At 36.7% G+C, this 20493-nt stretch overlaps 1 protein-coding gene across 3 annotated transcripts in view; it reads left to right on the plus strand.

Annotated features, from left to right (window-relative positions):
• Window positions 1-20493, plus strand: part of LOC126470882 (organic cation transporter protein) — a 489616-nt gene that overhangs the window by 461679 nt on the left and 7444 nt on the right. For all 3 annotated transcript variants that reach the window (XM_050098905.1, XM_050098904.1, XM_050098906.1), the window contains exons 10-11: window positions 3439-3626; window positions 12487-12623. In XM_050098905.1, the coding sequence (XP_049954862.1) occupies window positions 3439-3626; window positions 12487-12623 (325 nt within the window). The remainder of the gene's footprint in view (window positions 1-3438; window positions 3627-12486; window positions 12624-20493) is intronic.

Consider the following 20493-nt stretch of genomic DNA (forward strand, 5'->3'; position numbering starts at 1 on the left):
TTTTGGAGATGCCTGAGTGGCATGAAGGTCCCATTAATTGTTATGCAGCCTTCTTGCAGTAAGTTAGCAATATGTTTAAGAAAAATACAGATGTTGGCACATACAATTCAAGCACAGTGTACAATATTTGAACCAGATGTTTTACCTTAAACATTCATTCATGATGCTGTTTCTGGTGGGATAGTGTTGTCAAGGATGATGTATGAGTGGCGACATGTTGCTGCAATGTCAGCAGTGACTACACACCCACAGAGGTATTACCTGCATGCTCCATCAGTGCTTTGATCTTATTGTTGGTCAGTGAATGAAGTGCCACCACATAACTGGTCACAGAACTAGCTTTGGCTGGCTAATAATCTTGTTGGTTCCTTTCATTTCAAAATAATTTCTTAATAGAAATATCATGATCAACTACATAAACACTTTTATGCATACACCAACAACACACAAGTTGAAATGCAATTGCAGTAAATGAACAAACAAGGCACAAAAAGAAAATCACAGTTGCTTAATCTAGGAAAATAGACACATCTGTTTACTTCTGTAGCCACCACACAAATCATAGTGGTTGATTCAACAGGCTGTTACATCAAACACTGTACAAAAATGTTAAACAATGGAAAGTCCATGATGAAATAACAACACTAATCACCACATAGAGGAGAAATTGAGTTGCAAGACAGATAGGTGCAGTAATAGAAAATGCTAGAAAGATTTCAACTTTCGGACATAGTCCTTTTTCAGAAGTACAAAACTTACGCACCCATGTCACTGTGCCTGTCTGTGACTTAATGCCTCCTCAAAATAATGAATGGCAATCTATCCTTTCCACATTATTGTACAAAACTGCTAATTATTTTTAAAACTGTCTCTAATGGCCTAAGTATATGCTAAGTTCTCAGAGCTCTTGCTGCAAAACATTTGGACTTGAGGGTTCCAGGTTAATAACTACATGGACTGGGGAAGATTCCTGTTGGATGATTGTCTACATAGGGTATAGGAAGTAGGAACATTTCATATTTTGTATTTGTCATATTTAAGTTCATGTATGAAAGATAATTTAAAATGACATTTCTATCCTTAGTGAAAAACATACATAAATGCACGAATTTCTATGAATGTTCTGTTTGTGCATGTCTTAAATTAATGTGACGCAGTTGAAACAAATTTTTTTGTTATTGCTCACCGATAACTCAAAGATGTGCACTATCCAGTTTTATGATTTTTAAATGCTTATGAAAAAATTTATTTGTGTCATAGGTAAAGCGCATCAGGGAGGGAGAGTTCACACAAGACTTATTCTATGTACATTATTTTAAGATGATAAAATTCAGTAAAATTTCTGAAAACTTGTCACTTCATTTTGCTGGTTACATAAGTTACTGCCACTGTAACACAGCATTGTAAAACTGATATGTTATGCCCTTCTTATCACAGTGAAATATTGAACTTTTTCATAGTTTGTACACTGAACTAAGAGAGAACTTATTTACTACTTAATGTAACTGCCACAAACATGAAAACTCACTATTGAAGAATGGCAAAACTGGAGTTTTTCAAACCTTAGAGATCATTGGCAGGAACTAAAACAGTCACTTCAGGTTGTTACTAGAGGTAGCAGAAAAAAAGGCTGTGCTTAGAACTGTGCCCCAAGAGAAAAGACCGAGGAAAGGTGGGAGCTGCTTTTTTACTCGTTTCCCTTTTCCTTTCATTCTCCCCTTCTCCTCCTCATTATTTAACTTCATAGAAGTGTTCTTCTGCTTAACAAGTTATTCTAGTTGCTGCACGTCACGTTCAAATTTCATATATAGGTGTTAAAATTGACATGCATGGATATAGACATAATATAACTTTGGGACAAACACATCATGTTCAATATTGATTGGTTTACTACTGAGGAAGTACAGAAACGGAAGTGTTGACAAGGGGAAGCATGTAACATAAAAGAACTAGATTTTACAGGAGAAGTTAAAAATGTTTGTTGGTATGTAAAAAAGAAGTTTCAATTATATAAACTGGCTGTAAAACATAAAAAACTCATGTAAAACAAACTCTTGTGTCACAAACACATGAAACTTTCCCCAGTATTATGAATATACTGGCACAGATTGTAGCTGCACAGCTGTTTATCATAAAACGTATTACAATGGGTCAACATTGGTATGAATATCACTTGTTGCATATCCAAAAATGTGTGAAGATGGCACTTGATGGCATTCAGGATTTACTGTTCTCATATTTAAAGATTTTTGTGGCTTTTCTGCTTTATGTACATATATTCTTTTGCTACCTGTACATCTTAGCTTATCTGGTACATATTGATTTTCTTTTTGGTCATCTTTAGGTCCAACGTTGCATAAGTATCTGAATAGGCTGATGGAAAAAACGCTTCTTGAAATGTTTACTAAACACACAGCAACAGAACCTCTTATTAATGTTTATTGTGTTATGAGTGATCTGACATCTACATTCTGTAGATGTTTAAATCTAGACTTCAGAGTAGTTTAGTTAACTTTTCTCATGAATAATGGCTTACCTTATGTCAGGAAAGATGACATGCATTTTGATTAAATGACATCCTATTTTACTATCACAAAATGTATGAGCATAAAAAGAAAATGTCTTTTACTTTAGGTGACTTTTTTCTAAAACTTGCTATAGTGTCTACATCTGAGTTCTTTGATATCTTGACACTTGTAGCCACACTCACAAGTGATTTTTGCTGCATATGATGACAGAGTGTGCCATGAGCGCAACAATTTGTGGTGTTTACAACCAAATAGCTCACTTTGGCCATTTTTCCTTTAAGTTTTAATTCATTAAAAAGCATTATATCACTGTACTCCTCATTTCAAAAGTTTCTGAATGTCATTAAAATGTACACCATTTCATTCATTTTGTTCAAAAACAAACTTACTTGCTTCAGTATCTTGGTTGTTACATGAGTTCATTGAATTAAACATACAACAAAATTATGTGATACTCTGCTTAAAAGTTACTCTTGATCATACTATTGTCCTTTAACATGGAGTTACTTCCTTCTCCATGTATAGATCTTCAAACTTGCTGGACAAACTAAACTACACTGTACAGTGACTTACTCAGAATCAGAATTTTTATTATCCCGTAACATACAAAGTCAAATCACAATTTGATGTACTGGGGACTCATCAACATTACAATTACAATTTGTATATATATGTATTACAAAAACAATATATTAACACTCCAGTTTACTGACTTTACCATGTCACTGGCATGAGTTCTTACTACATTTTCCACCAAAAAAACTTATTTTCAGTTTATTTATTTATTTTTGTTTCAGGCTTTCCCATGTCAACACCTCAATTGTTCTGTCAGCACCCATTTTTGAAGTTAACTGCATATATTTATTACTGGTTAAAAAGATTTCACACAATGAACTATTTCTTGTTTCAGATAAAGATCTGCAATGGGTAACAATTGCCTTAGCAATGGCAGGAAAATTTGCTATATCTTCATCAAATGTGATAATGCCTGTTTTCACTGCAGAACTGTTTCCTACAGTGATAAGAAACCTGGGAGTAGGTGCATCAAATGTATCTGCAGGAATAGCACTCATGCTTGTACCCTATCTATGGAATCTGGTATGTATCTTGTGATGAATTACTTTCAGAAGTACACTTATTATTTAGCTTTTAGGCTACTATTCTCAAGTGACTAGTCTATTTTAGGTGTCATTTGAAGCACTTAAGGTTTGAAAGCTATTATATAGTACACTGCTCAACAGAAGTTTGGAATATTATCGTAAAATGTAGTCTAGAATACTACAGATCTCAATGACCTAGGCACTTCATGCATTACCCAATTAGAGCCTATATACTGGATGATGTTTATACTGGCATACTTTATGGTCATTTCCTAGTCATGTAAACATACCACACAACGGCTTCATATCAACAAGAGCTTCATTCAGTTTGTGTTCAGCTCTAGAGTAGCATGCCATGTACAGTCATACAATACTTTGATAGAACCAGGATAGTGACTTTACTTTCAGCAGTTCAAACACAGCAAGATGCCACTTAAAGTGGTGTGTCCAAGGTGTGGAGAAAGTACAGAGAGATGGTAAATGTAAATGACAGGCCTCACAGTGGTCATCCTTGTATGATGACACCAGTGCTGTATTGCTTCATCCAACTGTCAGCTCACAGGCACCCAACATCAACTGCCAGTAATGTTGGAAATGACTTCTTCTGGGCATCAGGGATTCATATCACAGAATAAAAAGAGCATAGAAGATTTCATTAGGCTGGTCTTTATTCCAGAAGACCGAACCAACGAAATCGAAGGACCTGGGCTCTTGCATATCAACGTTGGATCATTGCAGAATGGAGTAATGTCATGTTTGCTGACAAGACCAGGATAGTTTTGCAACCAGACACTAGACATGTTAGGATCTGGTGAAGTGCTAGATGACACTAGGAATGTTGATATGTTCAGTAGTTCAATGTGTTTGCAGGTGTAAGTGTAATATTCAGGGCAGCAATAATGATGGGATGGCAGGCCCCTCTGATTCCCATCTACATGATTTGATTTGATACGTTTATTCATCTGTACAACAATACAAATTGTATGGATGTTGTCAATTGTGTCTTATGAAATAAAATACATGGGTTCTTACAATGTTTACAATTCAATTCTTATAATTTTTACATGTCAATTCTTACAATATTTATATTTATAACAAATGCTGTTGATTTATATAGGCTTATGTGATATTTGTGTCTACTAAATAGCTATCTATAATTATTCTAAACATTCATTTACCTTGTAACAAATTTTGCTTAATAAATACATTTTTAGCTTTTGGCTAAAGATATGAAGTTCATCTACACCTTTTATTTCCTGTGGCAGTCTGTTGTACAGTTTTAGGTTGTTATATAGCATACTGTTCTGTGTTCTGGATTTGTTTCTCCTGTTTAGGTATAAGTAGTGGCTGGATCTAGTCTCATGGTCATGTATTGAGCTGTTTGTAGCATACAGATGAATATTTTTCCTTACATACATAACAGTCTGAAAAATGTATTCACATGGGACAGTCAGAATTTCTAGTTTTTTTGCATAAATCAGTACAGTGGTCCCTATTTTTGCTATTCCTTATTATGAGTACAGCTCTTTTCTGTACCTTGAAGACAGACTTAATATTCCTATCACTTGTTCCCCAAAACATGATTCCATAATTGAGGACTGAGTGTTGTTGTTGTTGTTGTGGTCTTCAGTCCTGAGACTGGTTTGATGCAGCTCTCCATGCTACTCTATCATGTGCAAGCTTCTTCATCTCCCAGTACCTACTGCAACCTACATCCTTCTGAATCTGCTTAGTGTATTCATCTCTTGGTCTCCCTCTACGATTTTTACCCTCCACACTGCCCTCCAATGCTAAATTTGTGATCCCTTGATGCCTCAAAACATGTCCTACCAACCGATCCCTTCTTCTAGTCAAGTTGTGCCACAAATTTCTCTTCTCCCCAATCCTATTCAGTACCTCCTCATTAGTTACATGATCTACCCACCTTATCTTCAGCATTCTTCTGTAGCACCACATTTCGAAAGCTTCTATTCTCTTCTTGTCCAAACTAGTTATCATCCATGTTTCACTTCCATACATGGCTACACTCCATACAAATACTTTCAGAAACGACTTCCTGACACTTAAATCTATACTCGATGTTAACAAATTTCTCTTCTTCAGAAACGATTTCCTTGCCATTGCCAGTCTACATTTTATATCCTCTCTACTTCGACCATCATCAATTATTTTACTCCCTAAATAGCAAAACTCCTTTACTACTTTAAGTGTCTCATTTCCTAATCTAATTCCCTCAGCATCACCAGATTTAATTTGACTACATTCCATTAACCTCGTTTTGCTTTTGTTGATGTTCATCTTATATACTCCATTCAAGACACTGTCCATTCCGTTCAACTGCTCTTCCAAGTCCTTTGCTGTCTCTGATAGAATTACAATGTCATCGGCAAACCTCAAAGTTTTTACTTCTTCTCCATGAATTTTAATACCTACTCTGAATTTTTCTTTTGTTTCCTTTACTGCTTGCTCAATATACAGATTGAATAGCATCGGGGAGAGGCTACAACCCTGTCTCACTCCTTTCCCAACCACTGCTTCCCTTTCATGCCCCTCGACTCTTATAACTGCCATCTGGTTTCTGTACAAATTGTAAATAGCCTTCCACTCCCTGTATTTTACCCCTGCCACCTTCAGAATTTGAAAGAGAGTATTCCAGTTAATATTGTCAAAAGCTTTCTCTAAGTCTACAAATGCTAGAAACGTAGGTTTGCGTTTTCTTAATCTTTCTTCTAAGATAAGTCGTAAGGTTAGTATTGCCTCACGTGTTCCAACATTTCTACGGAATCCAAACTGATCTTCCCTGAGGTCCGTTTCTACCAGTTTTTCCATTCGTCTGTAAAGAATTCGCGTTAGTATTTTGCAACTGTGACTTATTAAACTGATAGTTCGGTAATTTTCACATCTGTCAACACCTGCTTTCTTTGGGATTGGAATTATTATATTCTTCTTGAAGTCTGAGGGTATTTCGCCTGTCTCATACATCTTGCTCACCAGATGGTAGAGTTTTGTCATGACTGGCTCTCCCAAGGCCATCAGTAGTTCTAATGGAATGTTGTCTACTCCCTGGGCCTTGTTTCGACTCAGGTCTTTCAGTGCTCTGTCAAACTCCTCACGCAGTATCTTATCTCCCATTTCGTCTTCATCTACATCCTCTTCCATTTCCATAATATTGTCCTCAAGTACATCGCCCTTGTATAAACCCTCTATATACTCCTTCCACCTTTCTGCCTTATGTATCCAAAATATGTCATTTTCAGGCGTGAAAATTGCACACAGGTGCAAGTATTCATAGAGCATAACATGCTGTGGCTAGTCTCCTTGATACAACTTTTACATTTTCTCTCCATTTTAACTGACAATCTACCTTCAACCCCAAAAATTTGGTATCCATTACACATTGTATTACATCGTCATTAGTTGATAATTTATCATCATTGTAACTGGAAGTACATACAATTAGTTTTCCATAATTTTAAAGTTACTTTATTTTTCAATGACCACTTGTGAACATCTTTGAGGGCTGCATTAGCCTTTTCTGTCAACTGTATTTGAGTTTAACTGTGATCACTATGTTGCTGTCATCAGCAAATAGTATATTTCCCCGCATCTGATACTCTGCAGAAAATCATTATTGTAAATAATAAAAAGGATTTGACCTAATATGCTACCTAGTGGGATGCCTATATTAATGTTTTTTGGATCTGATAAGTGTTATACTTGAAATCCTTCTGAAGCACATTAAATCTCAATATGCCACATCCGGTTTTCTAGGTAGGACTTAAACCACTTCATAACCACGTCTCTTTTTCCTAGTAACTCTAATTTATCTAATAAAATTATATGGTCCACTGTATGAAATGCCTTTGGTAAGTCCAAGAAGATTCCATTCACATGGTCACCTTCATCCAGTGCCTCAAGAATGACCTATGTCAGCTCTACAATAGCCAATTCTATACCTTTTTTGGGCCTGAAAACTGTGTTGTTGTTTGCAAAGAAGGTTAAACTTATTTAGATACTGCATTAACCTATTGTTCATTACTTATTCAATAATTTTGGAAATGGTGGACAGTAGGGATATTGATCTGCAGTTTTCTACATTTTCCACATCAGCATTTTTAAGTGTGGGCATTACTTTTGCTTGTTTTAGGTGCTCGGGAAAACAGCCAGATTTGAATGATTCATTGATTATTTTTGTTAATGGAGCTTTCATGGAATTTCACATTCTTTAAGGACAAAAGCTGGGATTTCATCTTACCAGTTGATTTTTTATTTTTTAACTACTGTATAAGTTGTGTGACCTGTTTCTCAGTTGCCACATAGAGTGCCATTCAATTTGGTGGGTGGTTCTGGGTGGTTAAGACATACATGTCTGGAAAGTTCTGTTGTAATTTCTTAACAATGCTGTTGAAGTACACATTTACAAAGTTAGCTATTTCTTTTGGGTGGTTCATTTGTCTATTTTTGTTCTTAATTTGTGAATTCAAAAGCTTTTGCCCTGTGTTTGCTGTTTCTGATTTGATAATATTCCAGGTAGCTTTACTTTTGTTTTCTGCCTGCAGTAGTATTTTATGGTTTGTGGGTTTTTTAGCAGCTAGTAGTACTTTTCTGTAGATTTTCTTGTAGTTTTTATAAAACTGCAAAAAGTCTGGCTCAGTCTGTCTATTTTTGATTGAAGCAAGATACCTAGGAGTTTCAGACGATTTTTAATCCCTCTGGTTATCCATATATTTTTTTTCTGAAATTGCAATGGTATAAAAAGTTTTGGGGAATGCTTCCTCAAATTTTAGTCTAAAAATGGACATTAAATTATTATATGTTTTGTTCACATTCGTTTCCACATAGACTTCCTTCCACCCTTCATATTGTATCTTGGTTGAAAATTCATGCAGGTTTGACTTTGAGAAGAGCCTTTTGTATACTTTTAATGTAGGAGGCTTTTCTACACAAAAATTTACTTTTAATATCTAACACAAATGATCTGATAAGGCTAGATCTTGAACATGTGTATAGTATTTTTATCCTGTCTATATCTGTTGCTACATGGTCTGTCAATGTTGAAGATTGATTGGTTACTCTAGTGGGACAGCTTACAAGTGAAGTCATGCCATAACTGTAAAAAAACATTTAAATAGTCATGGCTGACATCATCTGACTTCATTGTATTGATATTGAGATCCCCACAGATGATTATTCCTGTTTTTGAGTGAAATACCTTAGCTAGTTTCTAATTTAGTTTTGAGAAAAAAAATATCCACATCAGCACTCAGTGATCAGTACACACAAATTACCATTAATTTTTACATGTTGTGTTCTGTTACTTCAATAGCTGAGAGTTCAAAATGTTTATCAGCACTCAATGCAGTAAGGTCATTTCTGTCTTTAAATGAAATACCTCTCTTCACATAACTGAACCCCCACTTTTCATAGAGGGTCTACTGTAGAAACAAACACGTTTATATGAGGCTAAGGCTAAATATGAGATTTCATTCCCTTTGTACCAGTGTTCCATAAGATACACAACTGAACTGTCTAATGTTTGTAAATTTACTTCTATTTGCTGAACTTTGTTTTTTATCAATTGTATATTCTGTTGAAGTACTGCTAAACACTTAGTTGTACATACTGTGGTGGCTTCCTCATCTTCATGTTAAAATATTTTTCAGCTGGTGTGGAGGCACTGTGTCCCACCTGCTTGCTACACTGTGCATTTTACTTGCTGTTGTTTCCTTTTCTTCTGGGGGAGTTGCTCCTGATTCATCTATTGTCATTTTTCATGTTGGTTGTGTAGATGTACATGTTGTGACCATTCCCTTTGTCTCTGCAGACATTGGTTCTAGGTCTTTTATTGCTGCTGTTGCTGGTATTGTTACAAATGCTTTCCTGTTGCCACTTACTACTATATCTGTTCCTTCTCTATGTTCTAGCACTGCTACAGCTGGATTCATTAGGCAGGCAGGGCTTTCCATGTCATTTACAGCCTTGCTTGTGCAAGATACTTTGCAGATCTCTTTTGCTGTTGGCAATGCAATGGTGTCATATTTATCACTTCTAGAAAAAAAACACTTGTCATGAGCATTTTGATCCTCTGGCAGATTGGTCCCCAACACCTCCAAGAAGTGCTACAAACAATTGTAAGGCCCTTACAGACTGCTCCCTGACACCTCCAAGAAGTGCTACAAATGATTGTAAGGCCCAACAGATGTGAAGCCGGTGACAGCTTCATCCTAGTTGATGACAATGCAAGACCACACTGTACTCTATCTAGCAGTGTCTCGGTATCTTCAAAGCTGCAACATCACCCAGGTGCATTGGCCAGCACAGTCTCCAGACACGTATGCAATTAAGCATTCATGGGACCTGTTGAAGGTGGCCATTACACAACATGTGAATCCATGTGACAATCTTCAGGACCTCACTGGAGCGGCCATTGTGGGGTGGGGCCTCATACTCCAAGATTAATTGGATGGTCTCATCCACAGCATGCCTTGCAGAGTTGAAGAACTCATCCATGTGTAGGGTGGACATACTCACTACAAAAGACTGATAATAATCATCATGAGATAAAGATTTTGACTGTTTTTGTTTTCAAGATGTACACTTAGGCATGAGCCTGCTTTGTTTTGTGATTTTTTTTTTTTTTTTTTTTTGTAAGCAACCAAAATTGCTCTTGATTTCAGGAAGAATTATGTTTATTTTGTTAATAAGGTATTGTACAAGCCTCAATGGGTGTACTATAAGAAGTCATCGTAGTAAACTCTATATTTCAAACTTCTGTTGAGGTGTGTATATAATGAAATAGTTAACAATGGAAGTATACTTTTTCATAATTCCTGTACTATTGTTGAAAATAATAATTTCTGTACCATATGTGAAAGGTTATTTTTTCTAAACACAATAACTGCAGCATATTTCTTCAATGCACTTGTGACAATTACTTCATATAGAATTTTCTCAGATAAGGGTCTGAGTGGCAGTGTCATAGGAAAGTTGTTGAAATGCTTTTTCAAGATGATGCTGTCACTTGCTGATAACCCATGAAAATTTTCATCAGTTACATTTTTCCTGTGTTCTCATATAATTATTAGTCACATTTAGGAAAACCATGTTTCATCTCCACCATCACAACCTTAGACACACTGTGATACTTTACACCCAATATGTAGTACCTTTCACTTTTTTTGTTGTTGTCAGTGTATGCCATTTGCAGCAGAAATGTGTCAATATCTTAGCAACATAACGTTTATTATATCCAATCACATTGTAAGAACTGTATATTGCACTAACCATCAGGCATAGAAGAGACTCAAAGTCCGTATACAAATGAAAGTTGAATATAACTTGAGTATGAGGCATTGTGCATGAAAATTATAACAGTTTCTGAATATGTGTTTTCATCATTAGGTTACTGTACTATGGAAAGGCATCCTGGATACATAAAAAGTTGGTGACTATATTGATACTGTATCTCCCACCACTTATTGATGATTTTTTTATTATTGAAAAAGAGGAGAAAATTGTGTCATATTAGCAAGGAAAGATGCAAATCAGTGAAAGCTACATTCTGAGGTGCTGACATTTTGTGTGCTGCGTAATACAGTTCTTTAACAAAGGCAAGAGTAAAGATAGCTACTCACTGTAAAGCGTCTAGCTTGCCTCACCCTATTTGTTTGTTGCTGACTGATAAATCAATTTGCATTTTTATATAACTATACTGTGTGTGTGCTAATGAAATGTGCCCAGAGTATGAGGGCCAAACTGAACACTTAGCCGATCTTTGTATAAAGATAAGTATAAAAGCTTTCTACTTATCTAAAAATGTTGCTCCATCATTCTTCAATTGTTCTTGTCACATCTGTTGTCTAGGGAATAATTTATTGCTGCAAGAGGTTCATTGGATTTCTTACGTAATCACTTCTCATCAAAAATGAATCAGCTTTTCTCTTGAAATTACTTTTTTGTTTCCACAGAGAGCCAATTTTTTAATGATATAAAACTTTAAAGATATTGAACAAATCAGGTCATGAAAAATGATAATTATTAGTTTACAGGGTACAAGTCTTATCTAATTTTACTGCAAATGTTAGGTTTTCAATCATGTACATATGAAAAAATTGAGAGAAATATATTGTTTGTGCATTGCAAATGAAGCTTTAACTAAAGTTATTTTGAGTGAGTAATAACACAAAAAAACATGTTACAATACTCAAATACACTACTGTAGTACAAATGACCTGTTGTTATATCCTTCTTGGGGTGTATCTTGCAAGTCAAAATAAATCTAGACAGTGCCCATTACAAATGGAAGAGTTGAGGGGGAAAAAAAGAAAAGAAAAGAAAAAAAAAGAAGGAGAGAGAGAGATAGATTTGGAACATCCATCTTATCTTACAGACTTTCATTCCACTTCTGAGAAAATGAGTGCACAGTTACTTTGTCACAGTGCTGCATCCCAGCATAAGTTGAAGTTCAATGTCCAATGTTTTCTTTCTATCACATCCATTACACTGTGAGTGGCTACTTTAACTCCTTCCCTTGTTTGAATACCATTCAGTATTTTTCATTTGTTCAACACATTCAATGTGTCTGCTTCACCACTTCTGTCACTCTGTTGTTATACTGCATTTGATGACCAGCTGCAGATATCAAAACAAGAAAATACCTCATAATAGTTCTGATACATACCCATCCCATGAAGAAGGGTGAAATCTGTTTTGTGTTTTGCTTGTAAGTTTTAAGTAGAGCTAATTTACAATTTCTTTTCAAGTGACTGCAGTGTTTATACTAAATGTTTACAATGATTAATGGAAGCTGTCCTCATTATGGGATTCATTAATAAAAAAAGCTTTAAATCATCTTCCAGTCTGAGATGGATGATCGTGTCCCAATGGGATTATTGGGTGTGTGTGCTGTAGTTGGGGGTCTCTGTGTCTTGCTGCTGCCAGAAACTGCTGATCGACCCTTGCCAGGAACTCTTGCAGAGGGTGAAGATAATTCAAGGTATGTATACACCTATATATCTTTTATTTCTGTACCTATATTTCTTCCACAACTTACATGCACTGAAATTTGCTGCTAGTTAATGGTCCAAAAGACAGACTTAAATATCCATGATTATACAACTACTGAGTCACAACTGTTTATAGCACTATTAACACGTTGCCTATGGCTAAAATGAGTAAACTACACCCAGAAGCCATGTTAATCAGTTCATACCATTTGATTTGTCATCTCATCTGTAGTCCATCTGTTTCATCATTTTTATTGGTGCTAGTTATCTCATAGTTGGTGTACAGAGTTGAAAGTACAGCTCAGATGCCAACTACAAGATAAATTGTTGTCAATAATCACTCAACAGCTTGTGTATTTTGAAGCATGTTCATCAATACAATCCGTGTCTTTGTTGTAAGAGCATCAGTAACTGTTCTGTAGATGGTTCACTGATATTTATCATTATCTGTGTTCAATTTTCCTCATAAAATGGCTAGAATAAGAGGAAACTGAATGATGTAGAACTTGAACAGTTGATGTATAATGTAGAACTTGAGCAGCTAGTTAACATGAATGAATCAGAATGAGATGAGCTTATGAACGAACTGTCAGATGCTCGAAATCTCTACAAACCATCTTCATGTGAGTATTCAAGTGAGGATTCAGGTGCAGACAACAGCAAATGAAATTAAAATGATGAGTAGTTTGGTCCAGTAACAGGCATGACAAATACCAGTGACGAGTGAGGTGACATTCCTGAAGATCCACCAGTGTTCGTGAGCATCAAGGATGTGGAACTGAAATTATATGAAATTTAGGCATCAATACACTTATTGATCTGTTTTTTTTTTCCAAAGTGTTCCTAATGTCATTATGTGAACAAACACGTCTATATGAGAGCCAGGGAGCAGAAAAACATGGGGGGAGAAGATCAACCATACTCTTGAGATGGAGGGATATGGATGTTGTGGAAATAAAAGTATTTCTGGAGCTATTGCTCCACATGGGATCTTGATGTTTTCCACTGATGGAACATTACTTGAGTACAAGAGCTTTTTACAATGTCACATTCTGGAGGTTTGTTATGAGTAGAAAACTGTTCTCCTGTTATTGAGATACCTACACTTTCAGACACCTCACTGCAGTCCAATGATTGACTCTACAAAATTAGAACAGGTTTGGATGTTTCACTATCGTCACGAGCATTAATTATGTTCCAGACAAGACATTTTGCATTGATGAATCAAGGTTTTATCATGCGGTCATTTGTTTTTCTGGCAGTACATCATGTATACCTATACAAGACTTCAAATGAGCTACAGAATGAGCCTTTTCAGCCAACAGCACAGAATTTCTGACACCTATAATTCTTTCTTAGAAGGAATACTTTCAGAATGACACGTACCAAAATACATCAAGCATTCTTTTCCACACATCTTTCTCAGTGGTAAAGTTTTTCTTATATAAAATGAAGTAATAAATAAGCAGTGAAAGATCTGTATTCTGCTTGTCGTAAGAACACAGTGAGTGAAAAGCTGATGTAAACAGTGTTGATGTTCATCATTGCCTCTTACAGTATACTACATGCAGAGTTGTTGAAAAGAATGCTTCCACTAACTTAGTGTGGACTAATGGAAGCTACTAGTGATTGTGCTTTTTGACAAAACTGGACAGGACATGGCCTTCAAGGTGTTTACCATTGGCAGAGTCGCAGTCATGCCACCTCTCGCTGCTCACAAAGATATCAGCCTGCTGGTCGAGGCAACTCCATGCTGTGACTGCTTTGCGGAAAGGATGGCGTGAAGTGGTGCACCTACTTGCGAGGTCACTGTGGGTGACACTGCAACCAAGATATTGCACATATTTGGCTGGATAGTGGCCATAAACAAACCAGAACAGAGACAAATAAGTTTACATGCTGGGGAAGCCAATGCAGTTGAATCTAGAGGCATTATCTTCCAGTATGAGCATATTTTGTTTTGCTGGTGATATGGTAGAGGAATTGGAATAAGACTCAAACGAAATTGATACTTATGTGATCTGAGGCTTTCCCGGCAAATATGCTGTATCCAAGGTTCTCGGGTGTCCATCCAGATCCGATCACTGAAGTTCCATGATATTTCAGCAAATAACTGTTCTGCCATCGTCAGGTGGTGCTGATGGAATGATCTGTCTGCACTGTGTCCATGGTATTTATATCCGCGAGGTCCCAAGTCGTACCCCGGTGCAGACGGCCAGCGGAGTGACGCATAGTGGGAGGGGAGGGGGGGGGGGGGGAGGTAGCGGGTAGCTCTGCAGCCATGTCCAGTGGTAGGTGCAGTTCACCTCCGTGTGCCGTAGTGGAAGGATCTCGCGTCCGCTCGCATCGTTGCTCTTTGATGGTGTTTAATAATGGTTTCCAGGCCTTGCTAAGTTGAAACCCGGTGTCCCTGTTGATGAGGTTATTTGTTACGCGAATTTCTATGGCCTCCTTGTAGATACTGTCCCTGTAGGCACTTGTGGCCATCAGGATTTTTGTCTCTTCGAATTTCGCTGTGTGCGGTTTAAATGCAGTGTTCTGCTAGGGCCGAATGGCTGGGTTGGTGTAAGTGGGTGTGATGTTCGTGTTCCTTGCATCTGTCCTCGACCGTGTGAACTGTTTGGTCAATTTAGGATTTGCCACAGCTGCACGGGATTTTGTATACGCCCGCTTTCTTAAGGCCTACGTCATCTTTTGCAGTTCCTAGTAGGTCACGAATCTTTGCTGGTGGTCAGAAGACTGTGTCAATCTTGTGGCGCCTTAACAGTCTCCCTATTTTTTATGACACATTGCCAGCAAACGGCAGAAAGGCCTGAGCTTGCTGCTCTTCTTTGGGTTGTTCTTCATCTCAGTTCTTGGGGCACTTCTGTTGTAAGAAGGCCATTTGGATTTGGCAGTTGCCATACCCATTCTTGCAGAACATGGTCTCCAGGTGTTTGAGTTCAGTTGGCAAGTTCAGTTCATCAGAGATTGAGTGTGCTCTATGTACCAAGGTGTTGAGCATTCCATTAAGCTGCACTGGATGGTGACAGCTGGAGGCATGTAGGTACACGTCAGTGTGTGTAGGCTTGCGGTACACACTGTAACCCAGTGAGCCGTCAGACCTAGATTATTCAACTAAGTTAAATATGTGACAACATAACTAATGAACAATATAACAAATTACAATAATTGTTCTTAGAAGAAAATAAATTGAACAATAAACTTTTGTGTCATGTTCCAATGGAGTGGCTGAACAAAATAAACGTTCTTTAACAGGTCATAAGTTACAAAGACATGAGATATACTGTTGAGATTAAGCAGATAAGTGAAGCAGCTGTGATTACAAAAAGTGATTTTTTTATTATGGAAAAAGAGAAGTTATAGTAACTGGAATAAAGGAACGAAATGAGGCATATGAGTAGGAGGGATGATTTACAACATGGCCTGGATGGGATTATCATTAGTATCTGCAATTAGAAGTGATGAGTAAGGAAAATGTGTCTGGTCATTCATTTCTAAGCTTGGGCAGATGGCCAAATTTATTAATTCTAATTATTTCATCTTTCTTCCTTTATGGTTGTCATGTAATATTTCATGTTGCACCTTGTAACTATGGCCTTCTTCAAGCAGGTGATCTGCAAAAGTAGAGTCTCCTTTTCTAAGTTTCCAACTTCTATGGTGTTCCTTCAAGTAATGGTGCATACTGCCTCACCAAATGACCTATATAGAATTTGTCACAATTACAAGTGATTTTGTATCTTCCACAGGCAAAAAGTGTCCAAAAATACTGTGGCTACATTCAGTGAGACTTTTCCTCAATATGGAATTGTGCACCATTTATTGTGTTCTTGGACTGGTGGATTGAGAACAGGGTTCTCTCCTGCTTTTTGTGCATTATGGACTCCACCATGGTAGAAGGGGTGCAATATCTGTGGTGTATTACCTACCAATTCTCGACACTCAGTGACCCATAAACACAATTCAATGATACATCACATAATATCCATCACCATGATTAGAGACAACTTCCAAAATTGAATTACATGCAGTCAGTCAAATAGCATCACCCAATGGCTACCCTCCTATCATGGTAGACTCCATAATGCACAAAAACAGCTGTACTTTCTGCTTTACCCTGTTCTTGACCCACCAGCTCAAGAACACAATAAATGATATACAGTTCCAAATTGAGGAAGAGTCTCTCATCATGTTATGAGCATGGCACTGTTGGACACTTTTCACCCAAAGGTAAAGACAGAACTTCAGTTTTTCAAAATAGTGGAATATCAAAATCACTTGTAATTGTGGTAAATTCTATATAGGTCAGTCTGGCAGGGCAATATGCACCCACTTGAAGGAACACCATAGACGTTGGAAACTTAGAAAAGGAGACTCTACTTTTGCAGGACGCCTGGTAACATTGTTACATATGTCCATCTCCCCAAGCTTAGTACTGAATGACCAGACACAGTTCCCTTACTCATCACTTCTAACCACAGATACCACTCACAATCCCATCTAGGCCTTTTTTAAATCACCCATCTTACTCACATGTCGCACTTTTTCCTTTATTTCAGACACTATAATTTCTCCTGTCCTGTTAAAAAATATACTTCGTATAATCAACAGGTACTCCACTTACCTGCTTAATCTCACTAGCATATCTTGTATGTTTGTATTTAAGGAACTGTTAAAGGCAAGATTATTTTGTTCACCTTCTCCCTTGTAACATGTCACCCAAGATTGTTGTTCAATTTATTTTCTTCTAAGAATGATTTTTGTTGTAATTTGTTATATAGTTCATTAGCTAATGTGTCACATATTTTATCTGAGCTAAATAATCTTACATAGCATTTTCACTGAAATGATTCCTTTCATTTGATTCCTAAATATGATATTAATAAGTTTGATCTTTGGTAATAGAGATACCCTGTAGATGCACTAGTTTAAAATCTTTGATCCTACAAAAATTTCAATGCACCAAATATTTATGTTTGTTCCTGATGATGGAATAACAGTTGAAAACCTGTTTGTGAACATTACACCCATCATGTGTGTTTCATTCATAATATACCAGTCTATAATATATTGTACCGAGAACTGACTGAATGACCAATCAACACATTTGCTTTCATTTTCACAAAATATTCTGTTCTGGAGCCATGCCTTTTGATTTCTCTTTCCCTTTATAAAACACCATTATGAAACAATAATTAACCTTCCCTCAAACATGTTCATAAAAAAGAATACAATGACATGCAACTGTATTAATAAGTCTCACTTGTTTGATTTTCATATATTTTTGTTGCTACTCAAAGACAAATGGATCAAAGCAGGTGGACTTTTACAGGAATATTTTAGTGCTTGTTTATACGAGGTGAAGATCAGCCATTGTGTGATGTCCATGCTGTGCCCCAGAAGGAGAAGCCCTTGTGACTGTTGGTGGAGCTTAAATGCACTAGCAATGTTGTGTGCAACCTCTCAGCAGTCATTAAAATGATTCACACAGGGCATAGCATCTATGTCTTCCACACGTTCTACCGAACTGGTTTGGGTGTGTCCATCCAACTGATTGGCCAGCTCAGAATCTTTATCTTACCAATCATATTATTTGGTTATTTGGTAGCCTATTTCGTTACAGCTCCATAACACCCTCTTGACAATGAAGGTCTCCTCTAAAAACATTCCTATATTATCTCAGGCTATATTTTATTATATATCTCCCTGCAAGTGAAAGCATGTACTGGGTACCAATCTGGCCTGTCTAATCATGCAATGGTGCTTATGGGCTTTACCAAACGAGCATTGCCTCCATTGTTTTAGACTTGCTGAGTGAAGATGTGGACCTAGTGGACAGACTCATATGCTTCCATCTCATATGTTAACTTAAAACTGCCATTGCTACCAAGCCATCCAGAATACACTGCCTGCAACAGTGGATTCAGTTTTGTAGATAATATCAGCCAATTATATGACAAAATTAATTTTCATCATTACTTACAGTCATCATTTGCAGATCTGACCTCAATATGTATTAAACATAAACTTTCATTTATAATGCTAAAAATAGGACTTTTGCTCATAGGTACATAGACTTATTGTTTTAGTGTGAGAAAGCGGCACGAAAAGTTTGTAAAAGCAAAAGTATTTCTGAAATACCTTGTATAAAAAACTGAATCGAAATTTAAAAAGTTATCATAGGAAGACATGTTTTAGATGCTGTTAAATTTAGTAATAGAAGGCATTTAATGCAAGTCAAAGCAAATTATCCCATAAGGATAAAACAGCACCAAGGGATCATTATACTATTCTTGGGCAGGTATAGCTAGAACCAATAGCAAGTATAGTGGGTACTGGGTAAAGGGAGAATTCCAGTGCAAGTTGCTTTATTTGCATTAAGTACAATGCATTTAAAGACTTAATTCTGACTATTAAGCATTCTATGCATTTACACTGTTGAATAAGTAGATGCTTCTCACTCCACTGCATGAGATGGAACAGCGGTTAGGGCACTGGACTCATATTACTGAGAAGTGTGGTTTAAATTCCTGTCTAACCACCCAGATGTAGGTTTTCCATTACCAAGAGAGGTGGCACAGTGGTTAGCACACTGGACTTGCATTTAGGAGGATGATGGTTCAAACCCACATCCAACCATCCAGGTTTAGGTTTTCCGTGATTTCCCTAAATTTCTTCAGGCAAATGCCGGGAAAGTTCTTTTTAAAAGGCACAGCTTACTTCCTTCCCTAATCAGATGGGACTGATGTCCTTACTGTTTGGTTTCCTCCCCCAAATCAACAAACCAACCATGATTTCCCTAAATGGATCAAATTAAATGCAAAGCTAATTTCTTTGAAAAAGGTGACAATCAGTTCCCTTTGCCATCCTTACTCTGTCCAAGTTTGTGCCTCATCTCTAACAATGTCACTGCCAATGGAAGTTAAACCCTGACCTTCATTTTTCTCATTCATTTTACAAACTGATACCCAGGGAGAATTCTCCAGAGGACAATGTGCTTACTTAAGGAAGGCTGTCTCACTGGCAAGAATGAGACAATTTGCCTGTCCCATTGGGACTCAAATCAGTTAATCATCTTGATTTAAATAGAGAAGTCATTGCCTGCAGTAGTTTATTAAAGATAAACTTCCATCTTTTCATAAGTTTTTAAGTGTTCCATGATGCATCAACTAGCACAGTTTGAAATTATGTGCCTTTTCACTGTAGTGCATAGATATTCCTCTCAGTGATACGTTACAAAATGTAGATGTAAACAAATATGAATATTATTATAATTATCAGACTTCCATTACTGGTATTTCACTGTTCATTTTTAATTTCAGCACATTTGATAACTTCTTCTCCTTCTTTTGTGTACCATTTGGTGGCAGGTTGTGCCTGTGATTGTTAAATTACATTCATTATATTATATCAGATGTTTGGAGAAAGGAGGTGAAGTTTGCCCTTTAATGACCTGTTGAAACAGGAGTTATTAAAGACACAGCACTAGACAAGCTGGACATAGATGGGCAGGAAATTTGTTGAGACCTTTTTGAGTGAACCATTACAGCACTTTGTCTAAACCAAATGAGGGGAAGTAATGAAAACCTAAATCACAATGATAAAACAGGAAATCAAATCTTGCAGAATACAAGTCCAATGTTGCATGCTTTCATAATGATAATGAAGAATCCAAACTGATTTCAGGTGAATAGTTGTGAAAGACTACCAGATACCCTAATATAACCAATCCTCAATTGTAAGTTTATTTTTGTAGTTGGGTGTATTTACGTATCAGAACGGACAAGAACGACAAAATGTAGTGCACCAACATAGATATGTTTCTTTTCAAATGATTAAACTTTTGCTTATGTGGTACAT

The sequence above is a fragment of the Schistocerca serialis genome, chromosome 3 (genome assembly GCF_023864345.2).
Source record: "Schistocerca serialis cubense isolate TAMUIC-IGC-003099 chromosome 3, iqSchSeri2.2, whole genome shotgun sequence".
Classification (NCBI taxonomy): Eukaryota; Metazoa; Arthropoda; class Insecta; order Orthoptera; family Acrididae; genus Schistocerca; species Schistocerca serialis.